This window comes from Sturnira hondurensis, unplaced genomic scaffold (genome assembly GCF_014824575.4).
Source record: "Sturnira hondurensis isolate 20B ecotype Veracruz unplaced genomic scaffold, ASM1482457v3 Scaffold0010128, whole genome shotgun sequence".
Lineage (NCBI taxonomy): Eukaryota > Metazoa > Chordata > Mammalia > Chiroptera > Phyllostomidae > Sturnira > Sturnira hondurensis.
Window position 1 is genome coordinate 30,537,096 of NW_028082759.1, and position 24,356 is coordinate 30,561,451.

The window sequence follows — 24,356 nt, forward strand, 5'->3', positions numbered from 1 at the left end:
TCCTCTTGTAACCCAGTTTTTCACTCCCAATACACTCCTGGCTTTGCATTTTGTAAGGCCACTACTCCCCCACCAATCAGTAAATTCAATGTTCCCTTTTTAGGAGGCTTTGAGTCTATGGTATAACTATCTTCCCTGAAATTCTCTCTTCTGTTGGCCTTGATGTGCTCTCTCTCTCTCCAGGCTACCCTCATACCTTCCAGCCCTTCTGTTTTTGTTTCATGTTTTTCTTCTCTCTCCTCACTTTCTTCTTCCTTATTCTACAAACTGTCCCCTTAGTAATCACATATCCTCTATAAGTACAGTTCCATCATTTAAGTTATAAAGAAAGTGGATGGGACATCAGTTGTGAATTTCTTAACCATGGTGTGCTTAAGTCATCACATAATAGTCTAATTCCAAGAAGTGTAAGAGAAATGACATTTGAATTACTCGAAATTATTTTTAAGACTACTTTGTGGATCTATAGTTAAGTATCAACCTATGTATTTCCAAAGTACATGCATTGATGTGGTAATGAAAAGCTCCCACAAAATAAGTAATCTGTATTTATTTGTTTTCTTTATAAAAATTTGTTGTACTTTATTTCAATGTCTTTAGTTGTATTTTGCTCACTTGTTTGTTTTCTTGATTAGGTTCCACTTACAGGTGAGATTATATGGTACTTGTCTTTCACCTCCTGGATTATTTCAAATAGCATAATGCTCTCCAGTTCCATCCATGCTGTTGCAAAGGGTAGGAGTTCCTTCTTTCTTTCTGCTGTGTAGTATTTCATTACAAAAAAACTGTGTAAAGGTAGCACAGTTTTTTCTTCCACTCATTTACCAATGGGCACTTAGGTTACTTAGGTTACTGTCAATTGGTTCTTCATTGAAATAAAGAACATGGAAGGGCCATCAAGGAACATATATAAAGGACACATGGACAAAGGGGAAAAGATTCGAGGGTGGGAAGCAGGGATGGGTGGGTGAAAATGGATACAACTGTACTTGAACAACAATAAAAAAGTTAAAAAAGAAATAAAACACACACAAAAAAAATAAAATTCGCTGTCATTTTCTGTGTTATATTTCCTCTGATGTGCCTTATATATGAAACTCAGTTATCATGTGTCAAGGGTTTTTTTAGTGTTTGAAGAGGTTAGAAATCAAACCTAAACTTATGATATAATTCTATACCAAACTTAAGTAAGAAGTTTGAATGGTAAGTAGATAGGATACTGTTGTAGGGGTGGAAAAATCACTCCCCCACACCCCTTCTTTCTTTTGGCTTATGTAATTAAATTGGCACAAGACATTAACGGGAGGGGAAAAAACAATTTAATCGTACATATGGAGGTCCCCCAGAAATGGGACCTAAAGAAATGTCCGAAGCAAGCATTCTCACCTGTAAGTGGAACCTAATCAACAAAACAAACAAGTGAGCAAAATACAACTAAAGACATTGAAATAAAGTACATTTTATACCTTTTAGACAAAGAAAAAATAAATTTGTGAGGAATTGACAGGGCAAAGAAACTTAGGCATGGGTGCTTAACTAGTGGAGTATCTAAGCAGGGTTTGACCTTAGGGTGGTAAGTAAAGAAGTAGCCAGGTTTGTTTACATAGACTTTGGGCCCTTCCTTCCCTGTCTTTGCTGATAAGGAAGTACCTTTGCTGAGGGTACCTTCCACGTGGGGGATTTCTTTTCTGCATTCAAAGGACAGAGAGAAGGGTCAGAATGTTTTTCTTGTACTGACTGTTACTCAAGTAACTTTAATTCAAAACAATGTGCTGATTTGTCGTGTTTTGGGGTGGCCTGCCCATAACCCCAACATAATGTTGTTCTCATTCACATTTTTATAGAATCATTGCAAAGAATAGTGCAGCTAATAAATATGTTATAGTGCCAACAAATTAAGTGAGAACCACACTGAGAGATTTAATGAGTGCAACAAATACATATTATTAGTTCATAAATTTCACTTTCGTTTCATTTGTATAATTTAAATTTATCCAACTCACAGTGAAAGGAACCTACAGTTATGCCATAGAAATTGCTGTAAATTTTGAGATTATGCTAGTTCATCCTGAATCCAATGAATTCTATTAAAATGGAAAATAAGAGTTCTTCCGTAGTCATCAAGACTAACTGCAAGAGATTAAACTTGATGACCAGGAAAGGGGACAGTCAGTGAACAGTTTGCCTGCAGGTAAATTGCCTTGTGTTAAACTTAATTCACTAACTAAAGCAATTATTTTTCTATAATATTTTCCCTTTAGAGGGTTCCTGCAAATGACTCATGTAGCAAGCCAACAACCAAAAATGATATAAAATGTTTTATTATCAATAAAGTGCTGTAACTGGAAAAGTAATTGAATGATATGTGTAGCAAACCGACAACCAAAAAAAGAAAGAAGAGGTAAAGTGTTTTATTCTTGATGTAATTGAGGCATGCTTTAATGGCACTTTGAATTTCTGAGTTGAGGAAAATGTAAAACTGTAGAGTAACTGCCTACTGATGAGAACTGGAAATGCTTCTAACCTCATGAGTCTCGTGCATATACAGCAGAGAATGACAGGAAAGGGTTTCCCCACTGTCCTTGTTCAGAGAGCTCTCATCTGGTAGTTTTCAGTCCTGGCCACATGTAAAGTTAAAGGGCTTTGCATTTCATACCGGCTTTCCCTATGTTTTCTGAGTTCCAAACTCAAATTTCTGGCACTTGGAAGCACCCTACGCACTGAGGTTGGGACAGTCCTCTCCCTCCTGAGGTGGGCATACATGTCATTCGCATCCCACTGTCATTGGACAGCCACGGCCTCTGAGTGAAAACCATGGGTGGTGCCCACTCCAACCTGTTCACAGGGCACTAGTGACAACAGAGCTAGCACCGAGTGGTGGCTGGGAAATCAACTTAAGTGGACCCTGCTCCTATGTGCACAGCCTCCCTGCAGGTCCGGTGTCCTGATCCCCAGGTCCCCCTGCCCTGTCTCTATCATCACAGCTCCTCTCCTGCTCTGCTCGGGCAAGAAGTGGTCATCTTTAGTTTATGTTGGGGGTCTACAGCCTGGTTCCATATCTATTCTTTTCCATCTATTATTGTGACAAAATCGCAATGGTCTTAGTCTTTCATGTCTGACACTCCACAAGCACTAAAGGGCATCTCTCAAGGATGTGCTGTTGTCTCTGCTAAGAGCTCTGAAAGTTTATTTTGACAGGTATGTGTTGAGGATTGCCTTCTTTGTTCTTTCACTGTGGCCGTGATGGAATTTTCTGGAAACAACTGGGGAGGAAAGGCGCAGCTCCCTTCAGAGTATGGAGGATTGTAAGGGTTTGAGAGGAGTACACAGTAAGCAGTGGAACAATGCCAGGCTATACCAACAGGTACGGGCTGCACAGGAGCAACTTCTGGGCCAGCCACTAAATAAGCAACTCATGTAATTTATTCATTGACTAAATTGGTCAGTTTATTTAATTTATGCATTAACTAAATTGGGCACTTTATTTTACCTTCCTGTGACTTACTTTCCTCATATGCAGTAATTTCTTATGACTTCCCTATTATAAATTACCGCAAACCTGGTGTATCAACAGAAATTCATTCTCCCACCGTTCAGTAGGCCAGGAGTCTGAAGTCAGTTTCGCAGGGCGGAAATCCAGGTGTTGGCAGGGCCATGCTCCCTCTGAAGCTTTAGGGGAGAATTCTTTCTTGTCTCCCCAGCTTCTGGTGACAGCCAGCACTCCTGGGCTCTGCCTGCATCACTCCAATCTCTGCTCCCATGGCTACGTTACCTCCTCCTCTTCTTTCTTGCATCCAAACTCCCTCTACCTCCCTCTTGTAAGGATATATGTATTGCATTTGGGCCCTACTCGGGTAATCCAGGATAATCCCCCCGTGTCATGATCTTTAAAACTCAATGGCAAAGGACTCATGGACAAGGACAACAATGTGGTGATTACAGTAGGGAGATGGCTGTAAGGGGGTTAAATGGTAGTGGAGAAAATACAACAAAAGTGTTTTTAAAAACTCGAGGGCATTTGCAAAGTACTGCCATCGAAGGTCAAATTCATAGGTTCCAGGGAGTAGGACTTCCGTTTGTATTGGGAGGACTATTATTTAGCCTGCTGTAAATTGGGTTGATCATAGTATATACAGAAAAATTAAAGGACGTAATATATGAAAATGCTTAGAAAAGTGTCTACATACTATCAAGCACTCAATAAATGTTGGCACATTGTGGTGATATTGATGATGAAACAAGAAAATGAAGACAAAAAGTCTCAAAATGAACCAAACAATTTTTAACATGGACATATGTGGAAGGGGGTCATCCCTGGGTTGTTGATGTAAACTAACCTTAAAATGTTCTCATGCAAAACATTGTATCTCTGCATCGAACAAGTATATTACCCATACTTTAGGCATATGATACACATACTATTTCTTATGTTATCTTTGTTACTTTTCACTTGAAATTTAAGTCATCCTTTCAATAATATCATCCATCCTGAATTCTCCAAAGGTAAAAATCAAAGATTCGATGTGACGTGACTGTTTGCTTTGGATCTTTTGTCTCCTGCCCACCTAGGACACAGATCTGATGACATTCAACATCTCCGTGCACCGGTCATGGTGGCGAGAACACGGGCCTGGCTGCGTTCGGAGAGTGCTGCCCCCTTCTGCCCATGGCGCGATGGACGATTACACGTACGTCTCTGTCACAGGCTGCATCGTCGACTTCCAGTACCTGGAGGTCATCCACAGTGCCATCCAGATACTACTCTCCGTAAGTGTCACATTTGTGCCATTGTCTGATCAGGTCGCTCTTCTATTGGCATTTTATATCTGAACCTTTTGTCCACACCCCCCTGGGAGGTGAGTCTATCAATAAGCACACAGAGAACATGCTTTAAGCAATGGAAATAGCAGCAATTTATGCTAAAATTAGTTACACTTACTGGCAGGTAAGATCTTTTCTAATTGATATCCGCTTTGTCTTTAGAGCCAGTTAGTTGCTGTAGTTTCTTACGTGAGATAAAATCTACCAATGAAATAGTTTTCCCAGGAGAGTGTGTTAGCCACCCACTGCCCCAGAGTCTTCTACTTCTATCACAGTTTCTCCTCTCATGCATTCTTTCACTAATGAACATTAGTTCCAGAAGAAGACGATGGAAACACACCCAATGGTTTGGTCAGTCTAATAAACTTCATATTTTGAAAAAATTATTCCTTAAGAAAAAAAATTCTTCCAGAGACTCTTACACATTCTAGTACCTAACTTTTGGGGTTAGGATACAATTCCATATAGGGCAATGCAGAGATAATGGCTTGATTGGATCACAGAAGGTTTATGTGCTTGAAGTTCCTTAAAGTTGACTTCTTTCCATCATGCTGTCCCACCCACAGTTTGCTCACAGTGAGGAGTAGAATTAAGATATATGCCATCATCGAGAAGGCTATTTCTTTGTGATCCAGCAAATACTAGGCATTCGTTTGAGTCAGTATATAATAAAGCCATTCTTAACCATGCTTTTCACATAAACTAACCACCTCAGTCCTATCCATCTGGTTAAAGTCAGAATGAAAGACAGAGGCTCAATAATAAATTAATAGATGACAGAAATATAGGAGGTATATGTCAGTGAAGAATGTGCCATGGAATTCTTTCTAGAAAAAAATTTTGAGAAATCCTTGATATCATTTACTGTGTTTGTTATCTACTGCTGTGTAATGAAACACTACAAAATGTAATTGTTTAAAATAATACCAGTTCATTTCTTAGAGTTCCGTGGGTCAAGAATTTGGGCAGGGCTCAGCTGAGTAGTTCTGTTCCATCTGATATTGGCTAGAGTCACTCATGTGAACCTTTCGACCAAGAGCTCTCCTGGGAATAGAAGATCCAGGACAACCTCACTTGGATGTCTGGTGCTGGCTGTTGGAAAAATTCTCCTACACACAGCTTCTCTTTTTGCAGAAAACTTGACAAGCTTTCTTACAGCCGGGTACCTGAGTTCTGAGAGGAGCCCAGCATGCAAACATTTTTCAAGCCTTTCTGAGCATACCTCATTTTATTGTATTCCACCTTATTGCACTTTGCAGATACCATGTTCTACTAATCGAAAGTTGTGACAACCTTGCGCTGAGCAAGTTTATCAGCACCCTTTTTCTAATAGGCTCAGAGGTTGGTTAGAATTTTTTAACAGTAAAATCTTTTTTTGTTAAGGTATGTACAATATCTCTTTAGACAGAATTCTATCGCATACCTAAAAGGTGACCGTATAGTATAAAGATGAATTTTGTAAGTAGTAGGAAACCAAGCATTTCATGACTTGTTTTAGTGCAGTGGTCTGGAACAAACCCCCAGTATCTCTGAGATATTCCTGTGTTTGAGTAATGCTTATTATGGTCCATTTAGCTACGAGCCCTCATATGACTGATATGACCAAGCCTGGAGTCATTTTGGAAGGGGGTTATGGAAAGGTGAGGATATTGGGAAGCATGGCTTATTCGGGGCCACTTGTGTAGTTGTCTCACCTCATTTCCTTACTCTGTTAATTGTTGGTCTTCAACCTGCATGTGTCCAGTTTTAAGACAGTGTTTTTTAGATCACATTTTAATTAGAATATTTTTAGAAAGACTAACAATTCAAAAAAATTTTTTAATTAAATATGTTAGTGTTTCCGTTCAATAGAAGCTGAATTTGACCCTGAGTTCAAAAAAGCAGATTGTACCTCAGTGCTAAGGAATTTTCATTCAGAGCAACAACAGGGAATGTTTATTTTTGCTAATATATATTTATCAAATTTTTCTATTCTCTGGTCTTCCTTTAATACTAGATAGTTAGACACGTGGGGCAAAAGTAGATTTACAATTGTTTACACAGAAAAGGACATTCAGGTTATGATTATTACAATGACTGTATTCACTCAAAGGAATGTCACTCACAACTGTAAACTTACTTTTGCCCACCTTCTATGTGTGTGTATATAATATATAGTATTTTTTTAATGTGGAAGCAACTTTTTTTCTTAAATTTTCCGTTTATTTCATGGTAAAAAGAGTACTCTATTATCATATACTTGACTCTAAAGGTTCTTATAGAAACATTTTTTTCTAGAATCTTTCATATGTGGACAGATACTCCTCCTTTTAAAAAATTATTCATATTGAGTTGCTAAACCATTTCAAAGGAACGATGGCATGATGTCCAAATCTTTATAATGCAGCAGACTGCTATGAATCAAAAAGTCATTTACCCATAGTAATTCCAATTCACTAGAATAGCAAGGTGGAAGTATTCATTTTAATAAGGAGCTGAACTGTCACATAAAAACCTATACTGGAGCAATACTAAGTGAAGTGTATGTTACCACCTAAAAGTACCTGCCCACACTCAAAGCTGTCCACTCAAAGCTTACATAGTCAGGACTACATTGTTCAGTTTTCTGGCAAAAAAAAAAAGAGATTAGTTGCTCATGTCTGGCTTTTCTCATGTAGTATACCTATGAGACAAGATGTCCAAGACATTTTTATATTAAAATGAAATATATACTGAATGTTTGACAACCTTCAAATGATGTATTGTTGTCTTTGATTTTATATGGGTTTCTTATATTTTCTACTTCATATGATATTCACAATTATTAAAATTGTGTTTTTAAACCTTATAAGGGAACACTTTGTGTATGATGGGATGAGATGCCAGCCTTACTACTGAAAAACATGGGCGATGACTGCAATAGTTAACTGCCTGTGCTGCATGGGCTATAACTTAGCAAACAACGGGCTTTGAGATGGGCAAGTCCCAGATGCCTTTCATTGCTGGAGGCCCAATAATATCCAGAAGTTTGTAAGGAAGGGAGCGAGGGAGGTGGCCAGGATAGTGGAGGGGGCCCCTTGGGGTTTCAGGGCAGCAGCTGTCTAGCAAATGAAAGAGAAATGTTTGAGTTATTTACTGCGGATGCAGCCATGCTGGTTAATACTGCCTACACCATTGTCCCAACTTGGACAAGAGTTTGAACTGACAGAAACATAACCCCCGACATAAGCCTTCTGTAGAATCTGTGTACAAGCTTGGTGGAAATAAGGAGGGGGGGAAATTGAACTCAGAAAGGAGGAGATGCTTTTGCATCCCACTCAATGGGCACCAGCACAGGCGCCATGGCCCCAACCTGAGCTTCCTTCACAGGCGCTCAGGTTGAGAGGGAGAGTGGAAAGCAGAGAAGGTTCGCGTTGCCTTCGTTGTCAGCAGCTGAATGTTTTTGTTGACCTGAATATTATCATTAACACCCAGCTGAAGTTCAGGATGAAATCCAAAAGAAATGCTGTGGACTGTCTGAGGGGATGAACAAAATTTAACTCAGGGAGAAGATGAGAAATCAAAGACCGTAGCCAGTAGTAGGCTATAGGGTGATATCAGGACCTCCTCTCATCCTCATCTGCTCATTTCTCACCCCAAGGACGACCAATAGCCTCCTAATCAGTCTCCCCCACCCCAGCTCTGCCCTGTCCACCATGACACAGGCACTTACTTTCTTTGTGGGAAAATGGTCACAAATACACATCTCATCGCCCACTTTCCTCTCATTGCCCTTCTGTGATTTCCATCACCTTCAAGTTGAAATCCAAATTCTTACCTTGACATGTGAGATTCTCATCAAACTGCTCCCTGCCTGACTCCCACCCTCAAGTCCTGACATTGCCCCAGATGAGCCCATCCGCCCACCCTACAGAACAAGGCATGTTTCAGAAGCACGCCCCACCTCCTTTGCTTGGAATGGGTTCTTGGATTCATCTCTTATCTCTCTCTTCCCGGTTCTCAGTTCTTCATCCACCTGGCCATTACTCTCCTAGGAACTTTCAAATATGTAATGTAGTATTATGGACCATAGTCACCATACTGAAGTTACCGAACAGAGGTCCAAGGGGAGGGCAATACTTGGCCCACCGAGGGATGCAAAAAACTGCTACAGAACAACAGGGGCCCCTCCCAAGGATGGTATACCAATACCTACTGGGCTCTTCTGTCCACCACCGCCAATCGGAAAGACATCTCTCAATGCCAGAGATTTGTGAAAAGGAAACAAAATGTTTATTTAATGCTATTCAGGCTTAATGCCTTCATTAAAATATCAAAGTGTTTAAGGGTATACACTTATACACACACACACACACACACACACAGCGCTCCTTTCTCCCACTGTCCCAACTCCAGGTACCGTAAATCAGGAAGAGAGCATACGTCCCTTTTTCAGTCCACTGGCACTGTGAGCTGTGTCGCCTGTCCACATGATCTCCAATTAATCCAAAGTCATGCAGCACCTTCCACTGGCAAGAGTTCTTTGTACCAAGTTCCAGTCAAAGTCTTTCCTGTTTTCCAGGCCACTCGGCCAAAGGGAGCACGCCAAAGCCGCGTGGGCCTCTTCTACCAAAGCTGCAGGGGTCTGCACTCCACCAAAAGCGCGTGTCTTTCTTCTTCACCTGGCTGCAGGGATCTCCATTCTGGCAAAACTGTGTGGTTTTCCCTTTTCACCTGGGAAAAAGGGGGTCCTAACTCTGTTGAAACCACGTGGCTCTCTCTCTCTAATGGCTGCTGCGTCTGCCTTCTTCCGAAACCGCGTGGCCCTCCCTTTTTCACCTGGGCAAGTATGGCCCCATGTCCTAGAGCCAATCCATTCCAAGCTCTCACGCAGGCACCGTCTCTCAGAGCATCAGCCCCCAGTTACATCCTGGGTAGCAGCCACTCGCTTCTCCCTGGCTCAGAGCTTGGCCACAGCTTTTTAACATATCTATGAAACCAGTTAAAGGTTCTAGATATGTTAAATGACTATTCCAGAGGTTAGCTGCAAAACTGTTGCTATGCAAAACAACTCTCAATGGCCCTGCTCCATTTGTCCCTTCCTCCAACTGACACCTGGGTGGGGAGTGAGGACATTTTAATAATATTTCCTGGATACCCTGAGTTCTGGACCCCATTCCAAATCCTTTTTCTGGCCCCCCTGGCTGCACCCTGTATCACTTATGCACTTTGTAACTGGGAGTTTGTACCTTTGACCCCCTTTACCCTATTCATCACCACCTTGGGCGCCAGGGCCCAACCACCAATCTGTATCTCTTAGCTTCATTTTGGGTTTTAGGGGGTTTTGTTTGTTTGTACCTGTTTTTAGATTTCGCACATAAGTGAGATCATCCAGTATTGTCTTACTCTGTCTGACCTATTTCACTTAGCATAATGCCCTCAGGGTCCATCCATGTTGTTGCAAATAGCAAGATTTCATTCATTCTGGTTTAATAATATTATTAATTGTTAAATAGATAATATGTTCGTTTTGTTCAAAAACATTAAAAAAAATTGTTGAGTGAAAAGCTCCCATCCACCTTTTCACCTGGTTCCCCGATCTCTGCTCCCCAGCAGGCAACCAGTGGTGTTTTGTTTGTTCTTCAGCATTATGTGTGTGACTACAGAGAATCTAAGTATCTCTATGCAAATACAGGAAAATAGGACTTTTTATGGTTATTTGCCCCCAACAAAAGATAGCATATGATATGCACACTTCTAAAATCTCCCTTTTTACTTATATATGTTGGAGCTATTTTCATATCAGCACCTCGGTGTTTCATTGTTTATTTAATGATCCCTTATTGATGGATATTTGGACTGTTAGCCTCATCCAAATATAACAATGATTTTGTGTGTGTACATATATATATATATATATACACAAAAAATATATATATATATTTTATGATGCAGACACCAGCCCGCAGTGTCCATGTCATTATGCATAAAATGAGACATTCACAAGGACTACAGAGTTTTGTGGAGGTAAAGGGCAGGCATGGCTTTTCTCTCAAGAGGGTCAAAAGCTGAGGTCCTTGCTATGACTGGTTTCTATTGGGTTTCTACCTGATGGCCCTCATTTACTATGCACAGGTTGCTTTAGGTGGTTACCTTTTACTGAAAACAAAGGAGCCAATGCCACTAATCACATCATAGAAGAGGGATATTTGCAAATGAAAAGGCAAAAGTGGTTAAACTGGTTACACTTGTCCTTCGAAAGTTTAGCATGGATTTTAGGAAGTAACTTTGCAGTAAATGTTTGCCACTGGGGTTGAGCCCACACCGCGCAGAATGGTCTCCTGCATATTTATATAAAAGATATATTTATATATCATAATCTATAGCACATAGTGTAACATGATATTAGTTATCTATTATAATTATATATATATATATAAAACTATTATACGGAACATTTTATGATTGAGCCTCTGCTCTATCAGAATGAAAGCTCCTTGAAAGTTGGAACTCTTTTGTTATTTGTTCATTTCTGTAGTCCTAGTGACTAGCACATAAAATTTGTTGAATGAATAAATGACCAGAAAACAGGGATTCCAAAGTCAGAAGTGGATAAAAACAAAAGAACAAATCCATTGATCAAAAACCAGCTGGAATGAATGCGCAGACCAATCAGAAAGAAGATGCCCTTCGCTGGGAAATGAAGGGACTGTAGGTGAAATTCTGCATGGTGTGTAGCACAGAAACACTCAATAGTAGTGTACTGCTGGTACATTGTAGCTCCTTAGCAGAGGTTTTGCTTTCTCCAGTTTCAGTTACCTGCAGTCAACCAAAGTCTGAAAGTATTAAATGGATAATTCCAGAAATAAACAATAGTGTGCAAAGTTTTAACATTGCACAGTATTCTGAGTAGAATGATGAGATTTCTCTCCATCCGGCTTGGAACGTGAATCATCTTTTTGTCTGACATCTTCACGCTGTAGACACTCACCATCTTCAGTCACTTAGTAGCTGTCTGGGTTATCAGATTGACTGCCTGGGTATCTCACTGCTTGTGTTCCAGCCACCCTTATTTTACTTAACAATGGCACCAAAGCACAAGAGAAGTGAGGCTGGCAATTACGATACGCCAAAGAGAAGCCATAAATTTCTTCCTTTAAGTGAAAAAGTGTACGCTTTTGACATAATAAGGAATGGGAAAAAATTGTATGATGAGGTTGCTAAGATTTACAGTAAAAAACAAATCTTCTATATATAAAATTGTGAAGAAGAAAAGAGACTCATGCTAGTTTCACTGTTGCACCTCAAAGTACAAAAGTCAGGGCCACAGTGCATTGATAAATGCTTAGCTGAGATGAAAGGCATTAATTTGAGGGTGGAAGATTTGGACAGAAAACATGTTCTGATTGACCACATGTGTGTCTCCTGAAAGTATTGAGCCCGTGGAAAACTTCAGCAAGGGATCCCCTGAGGCAAGTGACACCAAGCCATTTACTGTGAGGAATGGTGACACAGCTTTACGTATAGTTTGGCATCTTATTTCACATCATCACAAGAAGAAGGGAGAGAACAGTACAAAAAATACTTTGAGAGACAGAGCATATTTACATAACTTGCACTGCAGTACAGTATTATAATTTTTCTATTTTATTATTAGTTATTGCTAATATCTTATTGTGCCTAATTTATAAACTTCACCAGAGGTATGTGTAGGAAAAAAAACATAGTATAAACAGAATTTGATACTATCTGTTATTGTTACCAAACAAGGGGTCCAGGGGGGGCAATACTTGGCCCACCGAGGGACGCCAAAAAAACTGCTACAGAAAACTAATATCTATTGGGCTCTTCTGTCCACCGCTGCCAATTGGAAAGACATCTCTCAATGCCAGAGATTTGTGAAAAGGAAACAAAATGTTTATTTAATGCTATTCAGGCCTAATGCCTTCCTTAAAATATCGAAGTCCTTTAGGGTATACACCTACACAGACACACACACACACACACACACACACTCACAACGGTCCCTCCTCCCACTGTCCCAACTCCGGGTACCGTAAATCAGGAAAAGAGCACACGTCCGTTTTTCAGGCCACTGGCACTGTGGGCTGTGTCGCCTGTCCAGGCAGGATTTCCAATTAATCCAAAGTCATGTGGCACCTTCCCCTGGCAAGAGTTCTTTGTACCAAGTTCCAGTCAAAGTCTCGCCTGTTTTCCAGGCCACTCGGCCAAAGAGAGCACCCCAAAGCCGCGTGGGCCTCTTCTACCAAAGCCAAGTGGGCTTCTACCAAAGCCGCACTCCACCAAAAGCGCGTGTCTTTCTTCTTCACCTGGCCGCAGGGATCTCCATTCCGGCAAAGCTGCATGGTTTTCTCTTTTCTGTCTGGGAAAGAGGGAGTCCTAACTCTGCTGAAACCGCGTGTCTCTCTCCCCAATGGCTGCCGTGTCTGGGTTTAAATCCCCCTGTGCCCATCTTCCTCTGTACCCCTATTTCTGATTCTTCCCACAATCAGTTACACCTGCCAGTATTTCTGTATTATTACAAGTTTACTGGGCTGCCATTGTTAGGCTGGGCAGGTACGGCCCCATGTCCTAGAGCCAATCTCCAAGCTCCCACGCAGGCTCTGTAACTCAGGGGATCTGCCCCCAAGTCACATCTTGGAGGGAAGCGACTTCATTCCCCTGGCTCCAAGCCTGGCCACAGCCATTTAACATATCCAAGGGACCCGCCAAAGGCTATAGATATGTTAAATGGCCATGCCATAGATTAGCTGCAGGGTTGTGGCTGTACAAAATAGCCCTGCATGTTCCTGGTCTATGTGTCCCTTCCCCCAACTCACACCTGTGGGGGGAGGGGTTGAAGACATCTTATATGTCTCTCCAATATTCCTATACACTTTGAGTTCTGGACACCATTCCAGAGCTTCTCTGGGCCCCCTCCTGGCTGCACCCTGTATCATTATTTCAGGCATCCACTGAGGGTCTTGGAGCGTATGTCCTGACTGCTGTTATTGCGCCAACTGCTCTCTGTCTGTCTCTCTCCAGCTGGGCTGGTCTTTCTTCAAAGGCTAAGGGGCTCCATCCTGGTGGTGCTCTATCTGTTGAACTCTCAGTTTTTAATCATACACCTTACATTCATTTCCTGCATGAAAAATGCCATTTCTATGGTCTTCATAAGACATGCCATCATAAACCTCTATTCTGAAGGCCAAACTTTTGTTTAATATGTATCTATTTTTCTCATTCTGGCTTCCTAGAATTCTTTCATACATCTGCCTCTCTAAAGTACATTCGACTGACTGAATATATTTTATATTTTCATGAAAATTTGCGGAATTACTACAGGGGATCAAGGACTGAAGCAGCCAGTTAGCAAAGTCGGTAGGAAACCACTGAGGGCTGTGACTCTGACTTCCCCCTTATCCCCAGGGCCGAGGGCTGTGCTTCGCTCACAGTGGCCACTCATTCAGAGTTTTTGAGTCAGCTGCTGTGTAATTTTCTGGATTTTAGATTTACAAACACAAAGCGCACAATTTCTAAACACTGCCTGTAATTTAATACAGCAATGACTTGATTTTGTTTCATACCTTCTGGTAAAGACAGCCGATCTAGAACACAGGCCTCCACTTTATTTCTGGTGCAGATGCCGTTTCTTTGGGTCAGTGAGGGTGCCCAGGTGCGGGCAGAAGGAAAGTCAGGCTGCTTTAAGACTTCGACTGCACCTCTGAATTTCTTCTTCCATATCCATAGACTCTTTGTTTTGAGAATGACTTCACAAGCTGAGCCTATCTTAATTGCTAAACTTGGCTCCCATTAAGGGGAGTACCAAAACAGTTTCTGGTGAAAATTTTAAACTATGACCACTTAAATTCCAAGCACTATGCTGAACATATTTTCAAATCAGATACTCCCTCTGGAAATTTAACACCACAGGTTTAAAGAAACATGTGTTGAAATTAATACTACAACCCCAAATACAGCATGTTCTTATTCTACTAGAGTGTGTGCATTAAATATTTCTAATGGAAAGAATCTCTTTGACCTTTAATCTTATTCTACTGTGCTATATTTTACTCATTTAATTCCCAAACACCTGAATGTGAAGTCTTACAAAACTAAAATAAAACAAGTATCTAAAGGTTATATTAGCATCGTATATGGCAGACAAATGCTCATTATCCATAACATGTGATAAAATCATTTAAATGAATAATAACATAAAAATTTAATAATTAAATCAATGAAAAATATGAACAAATGTAATCACATAAGAGAATCCAAATTGTAAACAAAGGTATGAAATATGGTTATTCTTGATAGTAACTCAATATGTGCACATTAAATTGTAAAATTATTTTTATTAATTTAACAGCTTTTAAAAATAATAGCAAATAATATTTAGAGTAAATTGTCACTAAGTTATTGGCAAAAAAGCATTCTTTACTGCAAGGACCATTACAAATGTACCTTTAGGCCCTGGCTGGTGTGGCTCGGTGGTTTGAGCACCCACTTGCAAACCAAAGGGTTGCCAGTTCGATTTCTATTAGGGCACATGCCTGGGTTGTGGGCCAGGTCCCCAGGACATGGCGCTCAAGAGGCGACCCCACATTGATGTTTCTCTTCCTCTTTCTCCTTCCCTTCCCCTCTCTCTAAAAATAAGTAAATAAAATCTTTTTAAAAAATGTTCCTTTTGGCCCTATAACCCTACTCAGTGGAATATCTCCCAGGAGAATGTTTCGGCAGGAACAAAGAACTACCTGAATTATGTTCATGTTTATTATAGTAGCAAACCTAAGTATATCTAAAACATACTGTTAAACACATGGTATAACTAACAATTTAAAATACATCAACATGATCACTATGTAGATAGCAATAACTATGTTAATTTTAAGAGCATATATAAAACATGGAAAGGAATTTAATTTAAATAAGCAGTCAAGAAAGAAAGATAAGATGCCAAAAGTAAGATGTAGAATTATGTGTGTTTTTCCCAAAAAGGTTTTTAAATGTTGTATCACATTTTCAATATCATTTAATCATCATATAATTTATGTAGACAAGTAGAAGAGATATTATCATTGTTTTTCTTAGATTATTAAACATTCCCAAATCTCATAATATTTATTTGAACATCAGACATACTCTTAAATCTTTGTTATTACTAGATATTCCATTTTAGTGGACTGCCAGTTCTGAGATTAATAAGTAAATAATGAATATGTATTTTATAGCCCTTTTTAATTTTTCAAGGTTAGTTATTTGTAGGTAAACAGATCCATATTCTCATGTTAACTATTAAGCAACATACATATATTTTAAAGGAGCTCATTTTTATAACCAGCTGACAAATTCTAATCACTAAACCTGGCAGAGGTCTTTACAACTCATGCTTCTGCCAGTTTTTTGAGCTAATTTCACTTTTGCATTTCCTTGAACTCTCACCGTCAAGATATTCTCCTTCATATCTGATAGGTGACAAGTTGTATTTAGTGTTTTTGGAGGTTGTCACAACAGTCAGTGCTGGAAATCAGAGAACTCAGAGAATTGGTTTCTCTCATCTCATGCTCTTTGAATTTCATCTGTCTGGTCACATCAATATTCACCACCGTTGTTCTCTGCTCTTCATATCAGACACATTCAACTTAAAGATAAATTAAATCTCAACAGAAAAGAGCAAAAAGTAACATTAGACCACGAGGTATCCTCTGGAATCTTTATCCAAAATGGGTATCTCTTCCATCTGCCTGTGGGAGCAGATAATACTATTGCTCATTGAGTAACAAGCTCACACAGTGTAAGAATGAAAGTCAAAGGTAAGATTTTAAAATAAGTTTCAATGCTGCTAATTATACGGCTCCAAAAGTGGAAATATAGTGCAAGTGGTGTTTGGGAAGAGTTGATTTTTATGTAAATATTTGCATTTATTTAACAAACTGTTCGTATGTGCTTGCAAGCACTCTGAGTGCTTTGCAAATAAGAATTCATTTAATCCTCAAAGTGACCCAAGAAGTAGGTATTATTTTTTTAATGCGAAAACTGAGACACAGAGAGAGGTGAAATTGCTTGCCTGAGGTCACATGAGCCTGTGAGTGAGTAAAGCTGGTCCTCAAATGGACTTCAGCTGGACTCCAGAGTCCATGGTCTTAACCACCTCACTGAACTTTCATTTGACATCAGGAGAACCTCCAGCCTCCTTGCAGCTCCTAGCTGACCTCAGTGGTAAACCCTCCCAGAACTGCAAGGCTGCAAAGTCCTGTTGCCCTGATGGGCCTTCCTCACTCCAGTATTTGAAAGTCACAGAGAGCAATTGATAGATTAAAGGTCGGTGGAGTGAATAGTTCAAAATGTTTTCTTTCACTCTTGAAAAACTCCCTAACCACCTTCTTGTTAGAAAAGAAAGGATTTCAACATTTGTAAAATGTTAAGTTTACCAGATTTATTTGTTCTTGCTTATTTGCTGGGGATTTCTAGTGGTGAGGAAGAGGAAAGCAATCATGGTCAACCAACTCCTGTCCGAAATTCTCCCCAGAATCACCCTTTTCCCAGAGAGTTTATTGATATGTGAAATAGATGTTTGCTCCCTGTTCCAAATTTCAAGCAATTTCTAAGTTCTACCTAGGACCCTTAAGTATTTAGATCAGTTACTTCCTATACCATCTCTGGTCTCTGTATTCAATTCCATCATCAGAAAACTGATCGACCGATTACCTCAGGTTCCATAAAGGAACCATTTATTAAACCATCAAAACATTGAGAAGAGAGTGTGGTTGTAGGGGAAGAATTGCCATGTCAATAATATTGATTAGCCTTTGGCACAGACATTTGTGTTCAAAGCATACCTGGTCAGTACAATTGTCTGGACTTGAAAGTGTTTGTTTGGGGAACTGATTTTCAGTCATTTCTTTCTCAGCAGTCATGTCCATGCAGTGTATTCTGTCTTTGAAATGTACATACATTTTTAAAGGCTTCATTGAGATACAATACACACACCATACAATTCATCCAGTGAAAGTGCACAATTCAATAGTTTTCAGTATATTCACAGATATCTTCAACCACCACCACCACAGTCAATTTTAGAACATATTATTCACCTTATAAAGCAACTTAAACCCTTTAGTTATCACTACTTACCCTCCTCTTCCTCCCCAGCCGTAAGCAAAAACTAATCTGCTTTCTGTCTCTATAGACTTGCCTCTTCTGGACATTCCACGTAAAAGAATTCATATAATATGTAGGATTTTGTGCCTGTTTTTTTTTTTTACTTAGTATGTTTTGAAGGTTCACTCATGTAGCATGTATCAGGGCTTTTCTGATTTTTATGACTGAATAACATTTTATCATATATATAATTTTAATACTTTGTCTCTTATAGATACACATGCAAAGTTTAGCAAAATTTTTAGGACTACAATTCAATTGTATAAAGCTCTTACCTGGCCACTAATAAAAACCCTAAGGGGAATTTAGACAATCCACCATATATTTTGTCTATATACAGATCCATGTTTTGGTAACATGAGTTATGGACAGCAGTTCCCAGCTCTTTTTTTTTTAATTTTTTAGATTTTTAATTTATTTATTTATCTTTAGAGGGGAAGGAGAGAGGAAGAGAAACATCAATGTATCGTTGCCTTTCGTGCGTCCCCTGCTGGGAGTTGGCCTGCAGGGAACCAGCCTGCAAACCCAGGCATGTACCCTGACTGGGAATCGAACCTCGATCGTCTGGTTCGCAGGCTCGTGCTCAATCCACTGAGCTACGCCAGCCAGGGCCTGTTCCCAGCTCTTACATAGGTCTTTGGTCTTATGTAAACCTAATGCTAATGTCTGTCACTTGTACACAAAAGTTGTGTACAACTTTTAGTGAACTTGTCACAAAAGTTCACTAAATCGCATCTATGGGATTTAATAACTTGAAATGTTAGCATTTAAAATTCATGTTCCTTTTATACCATAATATTCTCTTTAATAGTACATGTATCAGTGGATTTTATTCTGTATGTTAATCACTTATCACAGACATTTGTGTCCGAACTACAAATTCCATACCATTTCCAAATAACAGAATTAGGTCTTCCAAGGTCCAAATGCTCATAATTATCCCACACGTGTTTGCAGGGCTTCATAAATTATTACTGCCCTACTATTTTCAAATAATCTACTAAACATTGACTATGCTATGCAAAAGTGAACTATGGCATTTAGTAGACTTAAATACAATTTCATCAGAGAAATGCAAAGCTTAATTTGAAATATCTAGCACAAAAACATTAATATAGAAAATATGAGAAATGTTTAATAATTAATCAGGACAAACATGGTGACCGTAGGCTTATGAAGATACTAGAAGTAAGAAAGTTAATTTTATTGATGCTTTATTTAGGGTAATTTAATGTCATTCAGATTCTGGCAGACATTTTATCTTTAGCCCTAAGTAGGAATAATGATTAGGTTGGAAAAAACTAGCTTTCAAAATACCAAGAATTAATTCAAAAACATTTCCACTCTTCTTTTAACCAAATTTTGTAGAAATTCTTTTTTAAAGACTTTATTAATTTATTTTTGAAGAGAGGGGAAGGGAGAGAGAAAGAAGGAAACATCATTGTGTGGTTGCCTCTCATGTACACCCCGCCGGGGACCTGTCCTGCAACCCAGGCATGTGCCCTGACTGGGAATTGAACCAGTGACCCTTTGGTTTGCAGGCCAGCACTCAATCTACTGATCCACACCAACCAGGGCAAATTTTGTATAAGTTCCATAAAGAAAATCTTATGTCATTTTTGCATTCTTTCTAAATGAAAACAAGCAGATTAATATTCATTCAGAAAAAAGTACTCAGGAAGTCCCTACTCTGTGCAAATTGCTGTGCTAGGAGCTTTGGGGATGAGAGGATGGAATTAAACTAAACAAAGCTGAATTTGACATGATCTACCCCGTGGTTTCTTTCAGTCTACTAGGGGAGATCAGACAGGCCCTCAAAGTGCCATAGGATGGACAGAAAATGAAAGGTCCATAATTAATATTCTAAGTGCCCCCGGAGCTCACGGGATCCCGGAAGCAGTGTTCATGGAAGCCGTGATATTTAACTTAGTCCTAAAGAGTTTACTCTAGGAAGTGAACTTCTCCTCATGGACCAAACTGTAATATTTCAAGAACACCTCAAATGGATTGCAGAAGCTTACATTCGTGCTGGCACAATGAGAATCAACAATTCTGAAAGTCAAAGCACTTATTTCTTTGGGTTTATAAATGCAACATATTAAAGCATATCACAAGGGGCAAAGAAGGAGGCATTCAGCAGAGCAAAACTAAGCAACAGGCTGATTGTCCTAACGAGAGGTCAGATAGATGCTTTCTGGGTGGGGTTCATAGTCCCAGGAAAAAGAGCTGCCTTGGCCAAAGAGAGGTCTGGACATGGTTTTGAGACAACTCATTACAATTAGTCAGAGACAAGTTCAGAGAACACTGAGGCTCAGATTTCCCATGGCTGCAGTTGCAACAGAGAGAACCTTTGGTTCCTTCTCACATGTGTTCTATACGGAAGGAACAGCATAAGCAGAGAAATAAAAATAAACCAGGGGAAGAGTGAGTAGTTCACTTTGGCTTAAGCAGAGATATGCACAGAAATAGTGGCTTAACATGGAAAAACAAAGGTTAATGGAGGCAATTGAATGCCAAGTTAAAGCTTTGGGTCTGTGCCCTCAAAGAAACAAAGGCCTGTTTTTAGTTTGTAAGCAAGAAAATGGCATACACAGAACTCTGATTTCAGAAGGCTATTCTGATAGGTGTGTGAAAGATGGATGGATCAGATACGGAAGAATATGTTATAGGGATATTCTTACAATAGTCTGGGCCGTCTGCCCCAGAATGTCCTGGGAATACCTCTCCTACAAATTAAACCCCAGGAAGGATTCTTTGATGACTTAAGTTTGACTGATGTCATGGTATATTCACTCCTTGGAGATTCAGTATGTGAATTAGCATATTAAAGTTTCCAAGAAATCTCTGTTAAAAATCTAGTCAAAAACAAAGGCTGAGGACTCATCCAGATTAAGGGAGACTGACGACTGACGAGACGTGACAACTAAATAAAACATGTAATATTGGACCAGAAAGTAACCAAGACAATTATGGAATAGTTGTTGAAAACTGAATAAAGTTGGTGAATTAGATAGTATTATTGTACCAGTGTTGAGTTCCTGGATTTTATTGTTTTACTGTGGCAATGTAAGGTGTTAACATTTCAGGGTGACTGGATAAATGATACACAGGAATCTTCAAACTATTTTTTTCAAATTTTCTGTAAGTCTGAAGTTATTTCAAAATGGAGCTTAAAAGAATATTTTCAATGGAAAAGTAATTTAAGAATTAAGGATGCATAGCGAGGATAGTCCCCCGAAATATGGGTGAGACTGGGCGTGTGACTGTGAGGGGAGGTGAGGGAGATGAGAGTCCCCATCAGCCCACGTGGCTGAGGAGGAACCTGCAGCAGCTGGGGGAGAGATCTGGGTTCACAGAGAGAAGAAATGAGTTTAGATTTGGACCCATAATGCATCTCGACTCCATTATTGCTCTTGCCATTTTTAGTTGCATATTTACTTTTAAAACCTAATTATCTGTTTGTGATAAAGACTATCCTCTCTTGCTCTTTCAATTGGTATGGCCTCTCCAATGCAATAACTGGCTGGAAAAGGGAAGTTTGAGATAAAATCAATATGAATAGCTCTTTCATTTCAAATGCATTTACATGAAATTCCACAAAATGCAAAAATAATCAGGAAGGCATGCAAATGATGAAATATAAACAATTAAAATCTTCAGGATACATAAAAACGTTTATGTATCCTGCCCATTGGCTAAAGTTATCCAAATAAATAGAAAACTGTTGTAAGGATTGGCTGTAAATGACTTTAGAGCCAATGATAATAATTTTTAAAATTATATTGCCCTTACTGGTGTAGTGCAGTGGATTGAGCACGGGCCTATGAAGCAAAGGGTCGCTGGTTTGATTCCCAGTCAGAGCACATGCCTGGGTTGCAGGCCAGGTCCCCAGTAGGGGACACTTGAGAGGCAACCACACATTGATGTTTCTTTCCCTCTCTTTCTCTTTCCCTTCCCCTATCTCTAAAAATAAATAAATAAAATATTTTAAAAAATTATAATTGACATTTACCAGGTGTAGACTATGTGGCTGGCATCTTCCTTTGAAGTATTTAATGCAAGTGAGGTTTTATTGATTTGGTTTACATAGGAAGAAGCTGGGACATAAAATCAGTATCTTGTCCAAGGTCCTGTGGTGAGGGATCAGGAAGGGACCTCAAACTCAGCATGATGGGTGGATCCCAAAACTACTGTGCTTACTGAGGATACTGTGTGAACACATTGGACAAAAAGCAAGATAGGTATAAATGTATCTTTTTGTATATACTTTGTAAAGATACTAGAGCTCTAAGGAGTCTGTTTGCAAATTTTGTTACTTCATGCAAATCAAAATCTTCAAATGTGAGATATCTGTGTCCCACATGAACTGGACAGAGGAAACAAATGCTGTTCCAAATGATTCCCATACATGGAGTGAATTATCAGGACAAAAATCCAAACTGCTAGATAATTATTTTAGGCCAAACTTTGGAAGAACTTTCTATGATTACATGTGAATATGAAAATATGCCAGGTCTGGAACTGTATGAAAATAAATAGGGAGATCAGAGAGTAAGGATTCAATTTGCAGAAAGACTTCAGTCTCTTAACTTGGAACCCTTCTCAGCCTGTCAGGAATTTCTTCAGCCTCCGTAGCTCTCGGGTTGCTGGGAAGACCTGTGCGCACAGATCACCCACCTCTACTCAGAAACGTGCTTTCATGTGATCCTTTCCTTCCCGGAGTAGTTGTAGTATATTTCATTTTTATTTTCCTTACTGACCATTGAGTCAGGATTTTCACTTGTACAGGAGTTACACTGTAAGAAAGGAGGAGTTAAAAATTTGACAACTTTCACGTAGTAAGAAATGAGCAAATTGCCAATATATAAATATATATAAATTGTATAGAGAGTTGCATCTATTCATAGCTATATGTACATAGAGTTATACATACATATGTAACTACATATGTTTATATATATAACCATGTGTACTTAATAAACTTGCAGCGGTGGCTAATGAACAGACACCAGTCAAAAACGTCTGTGATGTCACAGGAAATGGGAAAGTGAGAAATGGGCTGGGTGGTGATCTATGAGTTATTCAGTCACAACCATTCTCTGCCTCATGCAACACCTGGCTCCTGCTCCTTCTTGTGAAGCCACAGACAAGGTATAGAATTCTGCCCCGGAAAGGAATTCTGCCCCACCTGGGAAGCTCTCTCTGCCCCACGAACTGTGACCCGGAGAAAAGCAGAAGCTGAGTCATCCAGCAGGAATGCTTTCCCTGCCCTGAGTTCTGCTGTGGGAAATGCACGTGGACTTTGGGCTGAGGAGAGGGAAGCTGTCAAAAGGGATTGGCCGGTCCATCCTCGGCAGACAAGAGACTGTGCCAGCAGGCTCCGACCCAGGCTTCCTGACGGCAGATTGGTGGTAAGAAGAGACGAGATGTTTTCTCTGTCCTCCTTGTCCATAAAGAAGTATCAAGGAATGTAATTTCCCTATTAAATTCAAAAAAATCCAAAAAGTAGGTAAGAGGCTGCAGATTGCTAAGTATGTCATGCAGATTTCAAGTTTCAAGTTCTCGATGCCTGTTTTTTACCATCATATAAATTTCAAATATTTCAAGATAAAACATCATTGTTTATATATTATTATTGTCTGTGATTTTAACACCTTCAAAGTATATTTATTGAAAACATTTGGGCAACCCTGATAAATTAAATCATAATGAAATTTATTTTAATTCAGGATACTGACATTCAAAAACAAAAACATATTTATCTGTTTAAAACGAACTCTTTTTACATTTCTTATTTTTAATCACTAACCTCTAGAATCCACATCTTAGTCTAATGATTGAATTGAAGTTTTTCTTGTCTAAGGGTGATTAAATGAGACAAGTTAGTGATGGGCACTAATTAGAGCATTCAGCCTTGTGGACACATTAATATAGCTTGATTACCCAAACAAGTAACTTAAGAAGTAATAAATTGTGTGGGGATGAATCTAATGAAAATAGCAATAAATGCTAAGGCACTTCAGTGCCCTTTCCATTCTTATATTTGTCCTGTTTCAATTTCTATCAATATCCATGGGTTAAAAGTCTGTCTACATGATGCCTGAAACATTCAGTTAGTTCAATTTATTCAACCCAGTTAATTCAAGATAAAAAAATAGTCATCAACAAATTGACAAGCTAACTTTTCCAAAGTAATTAAAATAGTTCAACCTAAGACAGTCGTATAGACAATCTGCGAAGCTAGTGCTTTGATCTTATTCCATGATTCCTTCAATAAGTTGTACTGCTTCCTTCCACTTAAAAAAGTCACCTTCAGCATCCTATAGTTTCTTTCTTACCCCAGTGCAATGAACCTTATCTACATCATCCAATCCAGTTTCTAAAATATTGTTGTCTCTGGACTAGTGAATTAA

At 39.3% G+C, this 24,356-nt stretch overlaps 1 protein-coding gene across 2 annotated transcripts in view; it reads left to right on the forward strand.

Annotated features, from left to right (window-relative positions):
• The window catches only part of NKAIN3 (sodium/potassium transporting ATPase interacting 3), a 551,158-nt gene that overhangs the window by 406,778 nt on the left and 120,024 nt on the right, over positions 1-24,356 (forward strand). For both annotated transcript variants that reach the window (XM_037058618.1, XM_037058619.1), the window contains exon 4: positions 4,570-4,767. In XM_037058618.1, coding sequence (XP_036914513.1) covers positions 4,570-4,767 — 198 coding nt within the window. The remainder of the gene's footprint in view (positions 1-4,569; positions 4,768-24,356) is intronic.